The 18,255-nt window shown below is 46.2% G+C and overlaps 2 protein-coding genes and 1 long non-coding RNA gene across 3 annotated transcripts in view; 1 reads left to right on the top strand and 2 right to left on the bottom strand.

The window, feature by feature from the left end:
• Positions 1-18,255, bottom strand: part of PRPF6 (pre-mRNA processing factor 6) — a 324,132-nt gene that overhangs the window by 199,124 nt on the left and 106,753 nt on the right. The window lies entirely within an intron of this gene.
• On the top strand, positions 6,203-7,391 carry LOC138149641 (uncharacterized). The gene is made up of 2 exons (XR_011165377.1): positions 6,203-6,516; positions 6,900-7,391. It is a non-coding gene; the product is annotated as an uncharacterized lncRNA (long non-coding RNA).
• LOC138149355 (tripartite motif-containing protein 54-like) lies at positions 7,496-17,315 on the bottom strand. Its single transcript, XM_069072316.1, is given in 10 exon segments — positions 7,496-7,608; positions 8,193-8,433; positions 8,534-8,748; positions 10,546-10,670; positions 10,765-10,787; positions 11,016-11,249; positions 11,920-12,298; positions 12,466-12,614; positions 16,958-17,143; positions 17,145-17,315. Coding segments are annotated over 10 exon segments (1,740 nt in total). The 5' UTR covers positions 17,220-17,315.

Below are 18,255 nucleotides of genomic sequence, written 5' to 3'. Positions count from 1 at the left end.
CTGTAATTTCACTAGTATAAGCTCTGAGTGAGGAACTTCCTCTGCAATGCAGGTCAGCATCTTGTCATCGATTTACAATCTTCAAGAAGCTCCTGGAGCACTGAGACATTAAATAACCTTCTCATGGTCATACTCCTCATGTGTCATAATAGAAGTCAGACTTAAGACTTGGGCCCAGGCCTTCATAGGACCACGGCCAACCCTCTCGCCTCTACTCCAGAGAAGCAAATGCAACGCAATCTGTGAATGGGATTGCCAACTACAGGGAAGTCAGGAAGGCCTGACATAGGAAATACCACATGAGCAAAGCTTTGAGAATCACTTAAAGAGGCAGCTTGTACAGAAAGTACGGAATCAGAAGATGGAGTCATCAGGTACAGAGGAATCTGTTCCTTCCATGCCCAAATGGAAATTCTTCTACCATATCTCACACAAGGGGTCATCTAGTCTCTGCTCAAAGTCCTTCACGAACTTTTCTCAGTCTTGAGTGCATTAGCACAGAAAAAGTACTTAGAACAGCATTTTTAAACATTGCAATCAATTGTCACACTTTGGGAATTTCTTTTATTTTTGTATACCTTGGTGTTCTTATAAAGGCCTCCAAAGCTTACCCTCCTCTTTGGCCCTAGGGTGCAACAACTAACACTGACTTCAGTATCTCTGATGTGAGTGTGGGAGTTGGGAGGGATTGGAGGGAAGTCTCAGAAATAATTGCTTTTCCTCCCAAAATAATAAGACTCTGGAGAATTGCTTCCTTCTACTCCTGGCCGTCACTTTTCAGAATGGTCAGGTCTTTTTATTGTAGCCCTCTTCTGCCTTCAGCAAGGGCTTCTGCTGCATCAGGCCCTGGGACGTGTCATGGAAACTGCCCAGGGTGGGGTTGGGGGGTGGGGCGGGGCTGGGACAGGAAGCCTGAAGCTCGGTCGGCATCTTGCTACCAAGTTCAGTAGTGGGGACCATAAAACAGTGGGAGAGGCAGAAGACGGACAGGACATGAGCCCCAGAGAGCCAGTCAGACACACAGGGAAAGCCGCAGAGCCAGACACAGAAAGATGGTGAGTCCCTTCCTCGTGTCCCTTTCCTCTGTGATCTAGGGCCAAGGTTCTTTTCAGATTAGTGGCAGAAGTGGGGAATTCTGGGAGCCAAATCTCCCTCCAGGATGAGAGAAGGGCCTAGGGGCAGGAACAATTGCAACTGGAAGAGGAGGCTCTAGTTTGGGCCTGGGGTCCCATTGATCCATTCAGAGAGCTTCAGAAGAGGTAAGCCAAGACCCCACACCTCGTTTTTTACCCTAATTTCTCTCCATTCCATCTCGTTTAACATCAAGAAACCTTTCCAGGGGCCTATGAAGTCAAGGCTGAGGGAGGTGGTTTCTGTAAAGCATGGGCCAGATAAGTTCCCATTTGTGTGTATATCTGTCATCATGCCCTATATTTCTAGGTCTCAGGGTTTTCCTGTGCAGAAAGTAAGGGGAGGGGGTGGCCAGGTGGCTCAGCCAGTAAGAGCACCGGCTCCAGTGTTGGGATGACCTGGAGATCGAATCCCGGGCTCGGACACTCAGCACCACACCCAGAAATAACTGGCCATGTAACCTTGAGCAAGTTACTTAACCCCGATTGCTTAAAAAAAGAAAGAAAGTAAGTAAGGGGAGGAGAATGGAGGAACACTATGAAGGCAAATTCTGTAGACTTTCTGACCTCAGGGCTTGAGCCTCTCTGGAGGGTGGTCTCATGTTGTAAAGAGGTCAAAGAAATATACCATCCCCAAAGTGAAGGCCCTCATTTTGCTATGAGAATTTGGGAACAGGAATCTTAACACCATGGTTCTGATTGGAAGCCTTGCTTTCAATCCCCATCTCCACCTGGACTTCTTTGAGAGCCTTAACATTTCCCGCCCTTTGTCTTCCACCGTTTACCCCACCCCCATCACCTCCCAGTGCCATAGGAGGCCATAGAAGAAGCCTTCCTGGGCCTGAAGAGAACTGCCCTTAAATACCTCTGCCATTATATTCCTGGTCTAAGATTTAAATTGTTTTTGATACAGATGAGCCAAGCTGTGGTCTGCAGAGGCCAAACCCAGGAGAGTAAGATTGTCCTACCAGCTTTACTGGGGTTTAGCAGGTGGCCTGTCCTATGGAGGGGGCATTTACCCTCCCTCCTAAAGAAAAAGTCTACAAGACTTGAAGGTAAAAACCAAAAGAATAAACTCTAAATTCCATGCTGTTAACATGAAGTGATGCCCCAGACATTTGAAATAATGGTCTAGCCATGCAGGCAATCCTTATCTGGCCAGGCCTACCCTGGGCTGAAGTTTAAGGGTTGTAGTCACAGTTTCAAGGTAATTTATTGTCAGTAGACAATGCCCCCTTTCCCTGTTATTTGGACCAGCTTCAGAAATATCCCTTCTAGTCCCAAGGAAGTGTAAGAAAGGAAGGGTGGATGCTATGATAGCATGAGAAAACAGAAAAGATCTGTGATTCTTCCATGGTGAGAACTCTCTCCACCAATGCAGACCTGTGACTTCATAGTTAAGGGCTGGGAAACTGCCTGAAGCTTCTAGATAATGTTAATTGACTTGCCCAGGGTCTTACAACTATTATCGAGGCAAGATTTGAACTCAAATCTTCTCCACTAAATGCCCAGAGTTCTATCCACCAAGATACCTATTGGTTCAGCAATTATAGTAATAATAATAATGAAAGTCATTTTGGAAATCTATGAAATAATGTATAAAATCATTGAATTTAAAGAAATAATAACAGCATATAAACTTGTCCTGGGGCCATTTCTACTTGAATGCCATAAAAAAAAGATGACAATGAGATAGCAGTAATAATAGTAACAGTAACAGATATTTAGATAGTACTTGAAGGTTTTCAAAGGCTTTGCATATGTTATTTCACTTAATAATGAAGTAAGCAAGAGAACATTATTTACTGTGACAGCAATATTGTTTTAAGAACTATTTTGAGCTAATAAGTTATTTTGAATATTATAAATACTCAAATTAACTATAAAGGACCTATGAAAAAAGACTATCTGCATCCAGAGAAAGAACTGATAAATGGAAGTATGTATAGAATTATTTTACATATGTAAAATGTGTGTATATGTATGTGTATTTAAAAGTTTGCGTCCAATGGTAGTGGGGGGAGGGAAAAAAAGAAATTTACATGATAATTTTGTTGTATATTTGAAAGGAACAGCAGGTTGTACATAGTAGATTTGCAGTTTCATATTCAATGATCTATTTTTATTGTACTATGTTTTGGAAATGCTTTTTTATTCCATAAATTAAAAATAAAATAAAAAATAATGAAGTAGCAGGTAAAGTACTGAGTTTTAAAGTCAGAAAGTAGGGATTCAAATCTTAGCCTTAATTTATGCTAGCTGTATGACTATAACCATCCACTTCCTCATCTATAAAACAGCTATATTTGCACTACTAGTATTCAAGCAGAGTTGTAGTGAATCAAATGAGATGATGTAGTTAGAGTGCTTAGTAAATCCAAAAGCATCCTACAAATCTAAGCTATGGAACACCCATTTACCTTATCAAGAAACTTAAGGAGAATGTAGGGTAGTAATTTTGTTCCAAGTCTCTACTAGGACCCATGTGCCCTGATTCCTATCCCAGTGGCACTTCTCCCCTCATCCTTTGCCTTTAATATGATTTCCTGCTATGGCTTCTGATTGTATATTTTCAATCTTTTCTCCAATAATTAATTGCCTCTGTTAGTAATACAGACTATTGTAATACAGTGATACAGACACATTACAATGTAGCCCTGCCTTTCCCAGGGCCAGGAGGAAGAGATATCTGGGTCCTCCAGGGGTCAGAAATATAATCTGTGATTAAATCCCATCCTTAGTTCTGCAGGGTATCTGTCTCCCCAGGAAATAGAGTCTGTAGTGTCAGGAATAGAGATATCTTCACTCCAAGAAGGGAAAGGTTGTTGATAGTGCACAGTGTGTTCAGGTTTGGGGTGGCGGGAAAGTTGATGTTCAGTTTGGGACATGCTGAATAAGAGATGTGGAAGTACATTTAGATGGATATACCTTGTGGATAGGCAGAGGGAAATCAGAAAATTAGCTTGAGAAAGTGGGAGGAGGTTGGGGGGAGGAGTACAGAGGGCAAGATTATAGATTTAGATTAGGACGTGATTGCTCTTATGTGTGTGTGGGGGGGAGGGGAGAAGTAGCAGTCTCCTCCAGAGCAATGGGATCAAACTCAGGTAGCAATGGGGCCACTGAACAAACATAAGGATCCCTGAAGACCACATATTGACTTGGTTTTTTAAAATGTAATAATTATAAATATTTTATTGTACTTTTACTTATTTGTTAAATATTCCAAATTACATTCTGATCTGGCTCAGCTGCACTTGGGCGTGTTGTAGACCACAGCCAAGGTGATAGTCCTTGGTGCAGACCACCCTCATGCTTTGTGTTGGACACCGTAAACATGCCTTCCTTTCTACCCTCCTTGCTCTACCCCCCCTCCCCCAGACCGAATCCTGGGCATCAGTGGGGCCCTTGATCACCCAGTTTGGGGAAGGGATTGAAAAGTGGGTAGGTAGGTCAAGAGTGAAGTGGGAGGGAGAAAGGAAGGGAATAAGTATTTATATAGCACATACTATGGGCCAGGCACTGCACTGATAGTATTTCTTTTGATCCTTACTACCATCCTGGGAAGGAAGTGCTATTATTATGCTATTATTAACTCCACTTTGAAGTTAAGGAAATTGAGGCAAACAGAGATTTAGTGATTTTTCCCCAGGACCACACAGCCTGAGGCTGAATTTGAACTCAGGTCTTCCTGATTCCAGGTCCAATGCTCTATCCACTGCACTACTGTTTGCTTCTAAAGCAGAGGAATGAAGGGGTGGTAGTAACAAAGAGGGGAAATTGGAAAGGTGGAAAGTATAGCAAAGGACAGAGAAGCCCCAGGAATTCATGTTCCAGAACCTTTTCTCCCTCAGCTCTGTGACTTTTTTTTTCAAACCAAATACTTGCTGTCCAATTTGATTCTGGGGGTTATCCAATTATAGCTGATTCCCAGTGAACCTGGAATTCACTTCAGTTCAATTAAGCAAATATATCATGTGCAAGGGACTGTGTTAAGTTCTGGGAATATTTTTTATATATATTTTATATATATATATATTTTTTAAATCACACAGTTGTTTCCTCAAGAATTTTATGTGCTATTAAAATAATTCCTGGTTAGGCTGAGGATCTCACCATCATTTTCTGGAACTGAAAAGGGTTCATGCTTCAGATGCTTCACTCCATTGGATTCATATCCCCAGTGGAGGTAGGGAGGAGATTTGCATCTAAAATCTACTCATCGGTCTGTCTCTCTTAACCAGAGAGTGGTTTGGAAGCAATGGAAGGTGCATCTAGGACTGTCTAACCTGAGAATGGTGAATCTCAGGGTCAATCTCAGGTTCGTCAGCCCATGAGGTGCCTTCTCTAGACCTCGAATCCCAGAATCTACACTTGAAGCTACTGGTAACCAGGATGTGGGGTAGGGTGGAAGAACCAGGAAGGTGTTTGTCTTCCCAGAAGCAGCAGGAATTGGTGCAATGACCTGGTTATTTGGAGAAGCTAAGATTCATTGGCTACTATGACCCTGACTAAAAAATAAGTCCCCAAAAGCATCTACTACACAACTTTCTGACTGATGTATTCATCTCCATTTCCTCAGCCTTCAGTCTCTTCTGAGACAGAAAGGGCAAGTCACCAATTATGTAAGACACTTTGGTCAAGGAAAGTAGTGTATGCACTTTGGACTTCCTTGGGTGCATCTGATGAAGAGGAAGATAGAAGGGTAGGGTCAGAGAGTAGTGCAGGTAACAAATTCACCCAATCCATGTCTTGCCTGATGTAAAAACAAAGGTGAGAAACACCAATTGACTGAAGCAATAGTTTTAGAAGAAAGTAATTAATCTCCTCAGAAAGTGCTCCTCAGATCTCGTAGCGTCAGTCACTGAACCTTAGTGTGAGGCTAGTGACGCTAGCCATTACGATGTCCTTCTGATATAGGATATTACATAGATATTTACAATACATGGGAATAGATCTATGAAGACATGTAGAGGCATTATGTATGATATAAATGCAAATGGGAACGTTTAACATACAGACATATGGAGGTGCATGGGTCATTCATACAGAAAGAAGCACGCAATACAAACACAGACGTACTTAGGAGCCCAGGGACAGATTACGCCCAGGCTAAAAGCCCAGGCTGACACTAAATTCGAATATAAATTTCCGGTCTGAGTCCCAGGCTACCGCAGCCCGCGTCCCCCGCCCTCTTCCTTCGTCAGGACCAAGGACAGCACCCGCAACTTCTCCGGCTCCTCCCAGCCCCGCCTCCACTGTCCTGTCACGTGGCGTGGCCGTCCGCGGGGGAATATAAATAAATGTTCCCGGACCCTCTGAATCCGAACAGCTGTCCTCAGCACCTACTCCAGCTCCAACGGATCCTGAGTTGCGCGGCTCGACTGCTGTGAGTGTCTCAGGACGAGAGGGAGGGATGGGGGTGGGGAATGAGGGGACACCGACCCACTCCTGGCCCAGTACTACATTTCTTTAGATCCATTCCAACCCAACCCAGCAATCCAAGACCCGACAGGAACCCCTCCCTCTGCTTCAGTACAATCAAAGCCGACCATATTTAGGGTCCAGTGATCCCGCATGGAGTTGAAAGTTGGGGAAGGGGAGGGAGAAAGGGAAATCCAGGTTTGGCCAGGACAGAAGATCTAGTGCTGGGATGGGCCTGGAAGTCTGACTCTAAGGTTCTAAGTTGGGCGAGGACGGATACCCAGACAGAGCTAGGGGTAAAAGGAGGGCCTCAAGTGTAGCGATGGACTGGAAACACGTGTATTGCAGGTCATGGCCTTGAGGAGGCTCCGAGTTGTGACAGCGATTTTGGCTGTGGCCGCGCTGCTGTTCCTGCCCCCGGATGCCTGCTTCCCATTGCCTAGTGCTTGGGAAGTCCCTCTACTGAGCCCAGATCATTTGGGGACTTGGAGAAAACTTTCGGACTCTACCGGCGAGCAGTGGCGGTCGATTCGCGCCTCTCCAGGCTGGAAGCAGCGAGAGAGGATCCCCAACGCCCTGGATCTGCCCTTCCACCTGCTTCGGGAGTTGCTGGACCGCGCAAGGGAAGATAGGCTGCGCAGCCGTGCGCGGAACAACCAGCGCTTGCTGGGGAGAGTGGGCTAGTGAGACTGCGAGACCGAGAAGCTAAGAACGGAGTGGAGGGGGAAGGATGAAGGGAGCTGGAAGTAGGGAAGTCAAAAGACAGAGGTCGCGGCAGGAGTGGCTGCTGGAACGCTGGAAGTTCCACGATTTCGTAAAACAGTGAAGTTTAGAGCAAAATTGAAGCCTCCGGTTTATTGAGGGAAACTACCCCCTCTGTGTCTATGTCCGCGCCCTTTCTCCCCTACCCGGAGAACGTCTCTCTTCGTAACTTAGTCTCTGCTTCAGTAGCGAATTCCCCCATTTTCCCCATAGCTCACCTCCTCTGGGAGATGGCGACTAACACTGGGATCCTCAATTCTTGGGTCTGGCTCAGTGTTTCGGGAAGGGGTATAGTCTATCCGGAGACTGTACATAGATCATTTAAGTCCAACCTCCTGCTTCCTGACCTGAGAAAGGACAACTGTCTTCTCAAACCCAATTTGCAAATGGTCACAGAAAGTTTTGGGCTCCAGGCATCCAGGGGAGGGAGGGAAGAAACTTTTTTCTTGGTAGTGTACAGCACCGAGCCTGGAAGAAATGTGAGAACTCAAGCGCCCCCAGGATCGAGACAGCCCCAGGACTGGGTTAGGGGGGGTAGCGACCTAGGGAAGTCTCGCCCTTCCGTCAGCACTGCAGTAACTAGGGGCTGGAGACCAAGGAGGGTCCCAAGGCAAAACCCTGAGACTCCCCTGTCTCCTGCTCTGATCCCTCAGAAGCCGGCTCATCTGTACTCTGCAAGTGAAGAAGGGAAGAGTCAGAGGAAGGAGATACTTAGGCAGCTTTTCTACTCTTCCACAGCTTTCCAGGGTTCCCGCTCCCGTCTCTCAGTCCCAAGGTGCGGGGCGGGGGCTTTCTAAGTACGGCTCCTGTATTCTACACTAAGATTCCTAGAGGGATGGGAGGTAGGGTTCTCTAAAGGAAATCCTTCCCCGGTCTCACTGGCCTGGCTGCCCCCAGGTGTTCCGGTCTCATCTCCGTTGTTCCGACTGCGGCCAGTACTTCCGGTCCCTTCGTTCGCTAAGCTCTCAGCCCCGCACAGCCCATGGTTGGGGGATTCGGCCCGGGGAGCCCGGGGAGGTGGTACCGGGATACGGCCTGGAGTTGAGGGGCATCCGCTGTCCTGGAGCTTCGCACTGATCGCTCCGCCAGCCTCAGGTTCCCCACTTGTCTCCTCGCCATCCTGGCACGTAGATTTAAAGGACTTTTACTAGACTCAGATATCAAAGTCTCTGCGAATCTGTCCAAAGTCCAGGAGGACGCCACATCCTCTAACACCTTACCGGTTTCCCGGTTCTCGGTTCCAAGTCTTCCTCCTGGGCTGCCCCCGGGGGCTGCACTGTCCCGGCTCCAGCTTCTTCTGGGGCCTCGACTCCCGAAGCAAACGCTACTGCTACCTCCTCTTCCTGGTCCTCGCCTACTACAGGTTCCTCTGCCGGAGCGGCGCAGTCCCCTTCTTCTGAGGAGGGGGCCACCGCTGCCTCCAACGGTTCCTCCACTAGATGATGTGTTAGGAGATGAGGGCAAAACAATCAATATAGAGTAGACTTCAGCCTCGAAGGCCTTGAGTCCTGCCTCCCTGCTAGTGCTAAAGATTCCCTAAGCTCCCCGCCACACCAGGACCTGGATTCCCTTCAATCTTTCCTCACCAGGACCAAGGTTCTCCGGCCCCTCCCCCAAGACTGAGATTCCCCTAACCTCCCTCCACAGTTGATGATCACTCTACTTCCTCCTCCCTCCACAGTTGATGATCACTCTACTTCCTCCTCTCTCAGTTGTGAAAGCAGTTTTCAGAATCTCCCAACCAGGGCTAAAACCTGCCCTGCCAGAGCTGAGCAGCTCCCGTTTGGGACTCTCAAACCTCCAGCCCTCTCCCCCATCTAGTACTGGGGCTCTCCCAAGCGAGTGAAGTGAGAGACACGGAGACAGTGACAAAAGAGAGGACAGGAAGGGACTGAAGGATAGGGGAGGGTAACAAGAAGGGAACAGAGGGTAAAGTAAAAAAAAATTATTTTGTTAAACCAAAGCTTGCATAAAAATAATTAAAGCTCCTCTCTCTATCCTAGGGATAGGGAACCTGAGGCCTAGAGGCCACATGTGGCCCTCTAGGTCCTCAAGTGTGGCCCTTTGACTGAATCCAACTGATTCATTCAACTGACTTAATAAAAGGATTTGTTCTGTAAAACTTGGACTCAGTCAAAAGACCCCATCCAAGGACTTAGAAGGCCACATGTGGCCTAAGAGCTGCAGGTTCACCACTCCTGTTCTATACCAAAGACCAAGAAAACAAAATGGTCAGAAGTAGTTACAGATATACTGTAGTCCCAAAGCAATGTCTCTGAGCTGGTGTCTGCATGTTTCCCATGGTTTCTTCAGTGTTTTCCTTTTGAACCCAACAGATTCAGTCACTCTCCTTCCCAAAAGTCAGGATTCACCTCAGTTTCTCTCTCCCACAGGTCCTCCTCAATTACATTTCCATAAGTCATATGTTTCCTACTTCTTTCTTCTTTCTTTCTTTCTTTCTTTCTTTCTTTCTTTCTTTCTTTCTTTCTTTCTTTCTTTCTTTCTTTCTTTCTTTCTTTCTTTCTTTTGCATTTTGGAGGGGGGAAGGCAGGGCAATTGGGGTTAAGTGACTTGCCCAGGGTCACATGGCTACTAAGTGTTTGAGGTCAGGTTTGAACTCAGGTCCTCTTAATTAAAGGGCCAGTGCTCTATCTACCACCTAGTTGTCCTTCAACTTCCCTTTTCTAAAGTTAGCCCCTGGAGTTACACATGCTCCTTCAGCCTTGCCAGCCATCCCTGCACAAATGCAGACTGAGTTATCCATCTAGAGTCCCCAGTCAGGCTCAGAATCTAGAGTCATTTCCTTTCCTATCCTAAGAAAATTTAGGGGGATCAGGACTTTTTTTCTAGAAGAAGGTGGGAAAGGGAGGAGAGAGAGAGGGCAAGAGGACAGGAGGGAAGTGAAAGACACAGAGACAGTGACAAAAGAGAGGACAAGAAGGGACTGGTGAGAGTGACAAGAAGGAAACAGGGTATATGGGAAGCAGAAAGATGAGGGGAGAGAGGAGGAATGAAGGAGATAAAGGACAGTGGCAAAGAGGGAACAACAATTCCGGGACAGAGTTCAAAGGGCAGGGGCTGGAGAACACAGAAGGGAGACAGAGTACATAAGGACAGAGGAGTGGAGACACGGGAAACAGGAGTAACTAGGTAGGGATAGAGGAGCCTCGGGAACAATGTACGGGGTAGAGACTAGAGGTTTTAAAGGGGAACACGACAAGGCGGGGCCCACTCTTGATGAAGTCCAACTGGTATAGTGCCCTTTCCTCTTCGTTGAAGTCCACTGCATAGTGATCCATGTTGTCAAATCCGGGTTCCACGGTTTCCAGCTCTGGGCTGCCTACAGCCTCGGCAATCCTGGGGAGAGAAGGGACGTCAGGACGTCTTAGCCACTGGTCCCAAACACTAAGGGAGGGGAGGAGTCAAATGTGGGAGAAGAGGTGCTACTCACTTCTGGATGAGGACCTTGGCATTCTGAAGACGGCAGGAAGAAACTGAGGAATCCGGTTGGATCCAGTCCCAACCAACAAGGGAGGAAAAGAAATTTCAAGTACCCTGTGCCCAAAGCAGCCCCATTTTTTTGCCTAAAAGGAGTTAAGGCAGGTCCCAGGAGCATAAGCAGCTCACTTGACCCTCATATCTTGCCCACCGGCCCACTCACCTACCTGCTGGACTCACTCTCTCCCTCTTTTACCTACTTACCTGCAAGAAGAGCGGGACCTGCGGTTCTTCAGCAGCCTGCAAAGCCGTGTCCACCAGCTTGGAGGCAACCTCCACACGAGCCTCGTAGGCCCGGCTCAGGGCTCGAAGCTGGCGGGTCTTCTCCGCCTGCTCATAGGAAACACGCTGAAGCATGATCTCCTTCCTCTCCTCCAGTATGCCCGCCATGCGCTCGAACTTCTCGCACAGCGTCTGTTTCCGAGCCTTGCAGTTGTCCTGGGGGAGTGGAGTGTTGAGAGGGTGCTAGCCAGAGGCCTGCCCGGAGCCAGGACTTCTCCAGGCTCTAGAGGAGGTGCTGACCTCCTTAACAGGGACCACCAACACCTCCAGACAACGGGGCTCAGTCCCTGGGCTGACATTAAACGCGGTGCAGGTTCCAGGAGAATCATAAAAAGTTAGAGAAGAGCTCCGTAGAAGTCAAATCCCAACCCCCTCAAGATCTATTTCTTTTGTATCTGGATTTCCAGGATGCTACACAAAAAGCACTCCCTTCCGAGCACCTAACCTGGGTTATTCCTTTCATAAGTAAGGCAACTTTCATACTTACCCTTACGGAGGCTTCCCGAACTCACTCAGTCTTCAGTCCCCTACCTTCAGCTTTTCCTGCCCCCCCCCCAGTTGTCCCAAATATTCAGGGACAAATTTCAGCTCAATATGAAAGAGAAACATCCTAATAATTGGATTATCCCAAAGTCGGACGAGTTGCCTCTGGAAGGGGTGAGATCCCCATCAAACGGAGGCTAGATGAACATTTGGAGATGCTACAGAGGGGATTCTTAAGTGAGAGGAAAGGTTGGGCTAGAGCTCCCAGGAGATTTCACACATTCTGATAAAGTCATGGTGTCCTCTAGGGCAGCCACTCTATGCCCCTAGACCCTCTACACACCTCCACGTTCTGGCAAGTGTTCTGCAGCTCGGCAATCAGCGTTTGGATCCGCTCATTGGAGGCCACCAAGGTTCGGATTCCGTCAGTCAGCTCCGACTGGGCGGGGAAAGGGAGGAGCGGTTGGTTGGCGCTCAGGACCTGCTCTTTCCTTTCCTTCCCCGGGTCCCTCAGCTCCCCCTATCGCCCCAGTCCCGAGGTCCCGAGCACCTTGTGCTGTTCGTACACGTCGGAGAGGGGGGCCACTCGGCACGCCTGGTGCTCCCCAAACACCTTGCACAGGGAGCAAGTGGGCACACGGCACGTGACGCAGTAGATGTTGATCTTTTCATCCTCGTGCTCCTCACAGGTGGGACACTCGGGTTTCAGCAGCGGTTTGGGGCTGGAGGTAGGGAAGGGATGGGGGAGTCAAGCCGGGGCCTAACTTCAGGGGACCCCGAAACTGCAGCCCTCACTGGGCTCAGCTCTGTATGCCCAAGGGACTTCTGATTGGGGGACGGGGTGAGGGAGCGTCCTACAATTGGAGAGCTCTAAGCCCCCAGGTTGCACCTGGCAGACTCCTGTTTGTAGATGTCGATGATGTTTTCCACAAGCAGGTTCCGCTGGAGCCCATACACCCCGTGCCTGTCGAGGACCACCTCATGGCGGCAGGATGGACAGCGGAACCTTCCGCTGGAGCCTAGCGTGGTTCCTCGGGACTGAAAGAGAAATACATGGGCCACCTAAGCTTGGGATCCTTCTTTAAAGCACATGGCAATCACACGCCCTACAATCCAGTATTTCGAGGCTCTTCCAGAGAAAGACCTCCAAGGGGGTGGGAGTCGGGAAAGGGTAGTGTCTATGGTTCCTAGGGTCATTGGCACGGCATTTTTGAAGGACTTTGACCATATGGGAGTGCCCAGAGGAGGGTGACGAGGACGGCGAAAGGACTGAAGAACATAACCTTCGTGAATCCGTTAGAGGAACCAATCATATTTTTTCCTGAAGAGGGTTAAGGGTAGGGTGTGTGATAGAGATTTTAGCTGTTTTTTCAAGTATTTGAAGAATCCTCCTACGGAAGAGGGAGTCCTTTGGCACCAGAGAACAAAACTATATAGGAGTAGGGGTAGGTAGCACAGAGTAAGAGCACCGGCCCCAGAGTCGGGATGACCTGGGATACGGGCTCTGATACTTAGCACCACACCCAGAAATAACTGGCTGTGTTACCTTGAGCAAGTTACTTAACCCCAATTGCTTTAAAAAAAAAAAAAAAACCCAACAACTATAAAGGAGTAGAAGTTGCAAAGAGTTAGATTTAGGCTTTATGAAAGTAAGGAAATACTTTTTTTTTTTTTTTTTTTTAACAATTAGAGCTGTCCATGAATGAAAAGCACTGCCTGGAAAGGTGGTGGGTTTCTGACCCTTTGCTGAGGGGAGGAGGGGGTCTTCAAGCAGGGACTGGATGACTTCTTAATAATAATAATAACTAGCATTTATTTAGACCTTTATGGTTTGCCAGGTGCTTTACAAATATTATCTCATTTTACCCTCAAAGAAGCCTGGGAAATAGGTGATTTTATTATTACCCCAATTTTACAGATGAGGACACTGAGGCACAGAGGGTTTATGTGATTTGTGGAATTACACAGTCAGTGTAGCTTAGGTGCTACTGCAGCTAGATTCCACTTGTTGGGAAATTTGTAGGTGGGATTTTATTTGGATATAGGTTGGACAAGATTACACTGAAATTTCTTCCAGCTCTGAAGTTCTGTGATCTGGTCCTTATAGTGTTTCCAAACTGGGGATGAGAAGCTTCAGGCCAGAGGCCACCAATGTTCCAGAGGTTACTTTTATGACCGTCGCTAAGGAAAGGCAGCTGCTTTTGAATAGCAGTACCGGCACATGACCACCAGATGGTGTGGTGGTTCAGCCTTTCCCACATGTTTTCCCACCGTCTCCCACCCCAACATCTACTTTCAGTCACTACAACAAAGAATGTTTTTTTTTTTAAACCCATCTACAGTTGTGTTTATTAAATAGAGTTTGCAATTTAAAAAAAAATCTTTTTCCAACGCTCTGTTCTGGGACCTCTTCTCTTCTTCCTCTCTATTATTTTACTTAGTGGTCTATCATCTCCATGATTTCAATCTTCTCTACGTAGATAACTATCAAATCTACTTGTCTAGATCTAACCTCTTTCTAACCTCCAGTCTCACATCTCCAACTGCCTGTGAGACATCTGGGACTGGATATCCCATACATATCCTAAATTCAACATGACCAAACTGAACTCATTATCCTTCCTTCCAAATCCTCTTCTCTTCCAAAGTTCCTAATTATTATCAAGAGTACCACTATCCTACTTAGTCATGCAGGCTCAAATTCTTCAAGCTCACTCACCCCTATAGCTAAATCAGCTTTTAAGTCTTGTCCTTTCTACCTTAATAACATCTCTCATATACTTCCCCTTCTCTCCTCTGTCATTACAACCACACTGGAACAGGACTTCCATCATTTCTTGTATGGATCAGGGTAAGAACCTGTTAGTTTGTCTCCCTACCTCAAGCATCTCTGTATTCCAATACATCTGTCACTCAGATGTCAAAGTGATCTTCCTAAAGTTCAAATCTGATCATGTTACCCCATTATTCAATCAACTTTTTTGGTTCCTTATTACCTCCAGAACCAACTATAATAGCCCTTTGACTTTTAAAGTCCTTCCTACTAGGGGGCTGCTAGGTGGCACAGTGAATAGAGCACAGGCCCTGGAGTCAGGAGGACCTGAGTTCAAATCCGGCCTCAGACACTTAACACAAAAACTAGCCGTGTGACCTTGGGCAAGTCACTTAAACCCAATTACCCTCCAAAGAGCAAAAAATAAAGCCCTTTCTACTATGGCCACTTCTTACCTTTTCAGTCTCCTTACACTTTATTCCTTTCCATGTACTCTGCAATCCAGTGACACTGGCCTTTTTGCTACATCACACTTCTATCTTTCTACTCTGAGCATTTTCACTGGCTGTCTCCCATTTTGAAACTCTCTACATTTCCACTTCTTAAATTCCTTGGCTTCCTTCTTCAAGTTTCAGCTAAAGTCCTGCTTTCTGGAAGAGGCTTTTCCCAGTCTTCCTTGATCTTAGTAAAGTTCCTCTGTTGATTATCTTTAACTTATCCTGTATATATAACTTGTTTGTACATAGTTATTTGCATGTTGTCTCCCCCATTAGACAATGAGCTTGAGGGCAGGGATGTTTTTTCATCATTTATTATAGTGCCTGTCACATAGGCACTTAAGAAAATGTTGGTTGACTTACACTGGCCTGAGAATCAGGAGGCCTGAATTTCAGTCCTGGCTATATCATTTATATCATGTGATCCTGGGCAAATAACTTCAATTTTCTGGGTCTCAGTTTCCTCATATGTAAAATGGAGATACCAATATTTGTACTGTCTACCTCACAGAGTTGTGAGAAAAGAGTTGTAAATATTAAAACAGTATGTAAATATCAAATATTATTTGGGGAGCTTGATTTCTTTATGAAATGAAGTCAGTATACTAGATGGACTCTAAGAACCCTTTCAACTCTAAGTCCCAACTAGGTAAGGAGAATTTTTTACTTTTCCCCTCCCTAAAAGTCCCTACACTAAGTTGCTTTTTGCTTGATAGTTTTCTGTGGAGTTGTGGAGTGACCTTTGAAAGATTAAAAAATTCTGCTCTGTGTTTGAAGGAGGAATCTCTGCTCCTTCAAGGAGTGGGGCAGGCAGTGAGAGGAGCCAGCTTGGTGACAGAAGGCTGAAACTTAAGAAGTGAAGCATGAATGCTGGTTGAGAAGGTGATGCTGATGTACCTGGAGAAGAATCTGGAGATGAGAAGGCACTGGGGACATGGGGGTATTTTTACCAGGAGGATTCATGGGGCAAATTGCAACTGCAGACACAGGATATTTAATCTGAATGGGCAAGTGACAGATACTGTTTCTTGAGGGAGGGGATAGCAAGCACATCTATGTACATCATCTATGCCTTAAGCCACCTGCCCTTGTCTGGTCTCATGGCTCTGCCCAGTTAGAATGACATGCAGTATGTCCAGATTCCAAGAGCCTCTTTCTTCATGGTCTGAGTGCTGAGGACAGGACTTCTCAGAAATTAAATAACATGTGACTTCCCAAATCTTTCTTAGGATCATAGGATTTAGAGTCAGAAGAGTTCTTAAAGATCGATTGGTTAGTTCAACCTCCTGGTTTTTTGTTTGGGAAATTTACCCTCAAAGAAGTTAAACATGAGTCCCCTCAGGTCACACAGCTACCTTGCCTTAGGCAGGAATCTGGATTAGAACTCAGGTTTTTGGACTCTAAATCCATTGCTCCTTCCACTTCCGGTGATTTTAGGATTATGATCACTAAGAGGCGTGGCTCCCTCAAATCATCTGATGAAAAGACCCTTCCTCCTGTTTTTGTAACTTAGGTAGTAGCTGGGAGCAAGTACATACCAGGGAGGACACATATATGGACACAAATATTTCAATACATGCACAAGTTCTCCCATCAACCTCAAAGCTCATCTGTTCTGAGACCCTGATCACAAGACTGTAGGAAGAGGAAAAGAATAAGAATTTAAGTACCTACTATGTGCAAACACTGTGCTAAGGTCTTCATAAATATTATATCATTTGAGAAAGCCCACTCAGTAAGGCTATTTTCCTTAGCCCCAAGGCCCAGATCACAAACTCCCAGTAATCTTTCATTAGGCAGTGCTTGTTGGTGCTATCGTTCAGTGGGCCTACTGTTTGCAGGTCATAACAGTCTTCTCCCTGTTTGCCCCAGAGATGTCCTCCTCCCTCCTCCCTCAGAACACAACTCCCTGGGTGAAGGTGACCAGGGAGGTCACTTGAGAAGAAAGTGCAGCTTAGGATTGGTGTGTACCTCTCTCTAACTGTCCTTCCTCTGCTTGGCCTGCTCAGGATCCCAGGGAACAATAGGGGAGGGAGAGGAGGAGGAGGAGAAGAGGTGAAGGCAGAAGACAGAATCTATAGCAGTCAATGAGCCACAGGGCCACAGCTCACCTGGAATATGTCGTTGGCACATTTCCGACACAGGTTGTGCTGGCAGGGGAGGATGACGACGGGCTTGGAGAACATCTCCAGGCAGATGGGACAGATGAGCTGCCTCTCCAGTGTGTCCATGGTGTGGCAGTCTCGGGGAAATGAGCTGTAATCCATTTTCAGAGACATCTCAAGGGTGAGGAAAAAAAATAAAGCCACCTAGAAAAACCTCCTTCCTCACAGCCAACAGGAGCACTGAAGAGCTGAGACTTGTCCTGTTCATCTTATTTGTGTGGGTTGTGGATCAGCAGGTCAGTTGTGCTAAATGCAGACCCTGAGTATTTGTCCCTAGGGTAGGTGTTGCATGCATCAGCTTCTCCAGAACATTCTCATGTTACCAAGGAGCCCCTTGGGCCATAGAGATCAGGCTGGCAGGCAGCCCCAACTAACTCTAAAGCCTAACATACGGGAAGAATATTTTTCATATTACACATGCAGGTCTCTTTTCAAACATTTAAGCAATTGCCCCATGAAGTAGTTTCTATTTAGATTTCCTCATGACCTCTACTTTTCTGGGTCTCTGGCTTCCTCACCTGTATGATGGGCCCGTCGTTATTGGAGCCAAAACTTATAATGCTTGAAGCACTAGGCTCAAAATACAGAGATCTTTGGGAAGGAAGCACAGTAGAGAATCCCGTCCTTGAAACTGTCCAAAGTACTACAGATTTACGCCCTATTCCCTCCCTGCCTTTTATTTTTCATAAAAACGAAGAGGCTTTGTTTATTTGGTTTTTTTTTTTTTACTTTTGTTTTTCTTCTCTCTGAGCTTAGAGATCTTGAGGCTGCTGGCTTTGTTGTATATATAATAGTCTTTGAGAACCAGAAGGGCTGGTACTGGACCCATGTCTAGAAGAGGAAAGACACTTTTTACTTGATTTTGCCAATAGCTAACTCATGCCACCACAATCAATTTCACTTCTTTTAAAAATATATATTTTTTCAATCAGCAAAAATTTGCCTTTTCTTGTACCCCCTCCAACCCTTCCCAACTAAGAATGAAAGGGAAATAAAACCTCAGTTACAAACATGTACAGTCAAACAAACAAACAAAAATTCTGCATTGGTCATATCCAAAAATATCTCATTCTTCATTCTGAGTCTTTCTTATATAAACACATATGTATGTACATACGGTATGTATATATACATTTATTTATTTAGCTTTAGTTTTCAACATTCACTTTCATAAGATTTTGAGTTTTAAATTTTCTCCTCCTTTTCCTTCCTCCTCCCCAAGATGGTGTGCAATTTGATATAGA

This window comes from Petaurus breviceps, unplaced genomic scaffold (genome assembly GCF_028583685.1).
Source record: "Petaurus breviceps papuanus isolate PSGF00001 unplaced genomic scaffold, PetGlider_PUasm1.0 90847, whole genome shotgun sequence".
Taxonomy (NCBI): Eukaryota; Metazoa; Chordata; class Mammalia; order Diprotodontia; family Petauridae; genus Petaurus; species Petaurus breviceps.
Note: the sequence above shows the minus strand (reverse complement) of the source record. Positions and strands in the feature narration are given on the sequence as shown.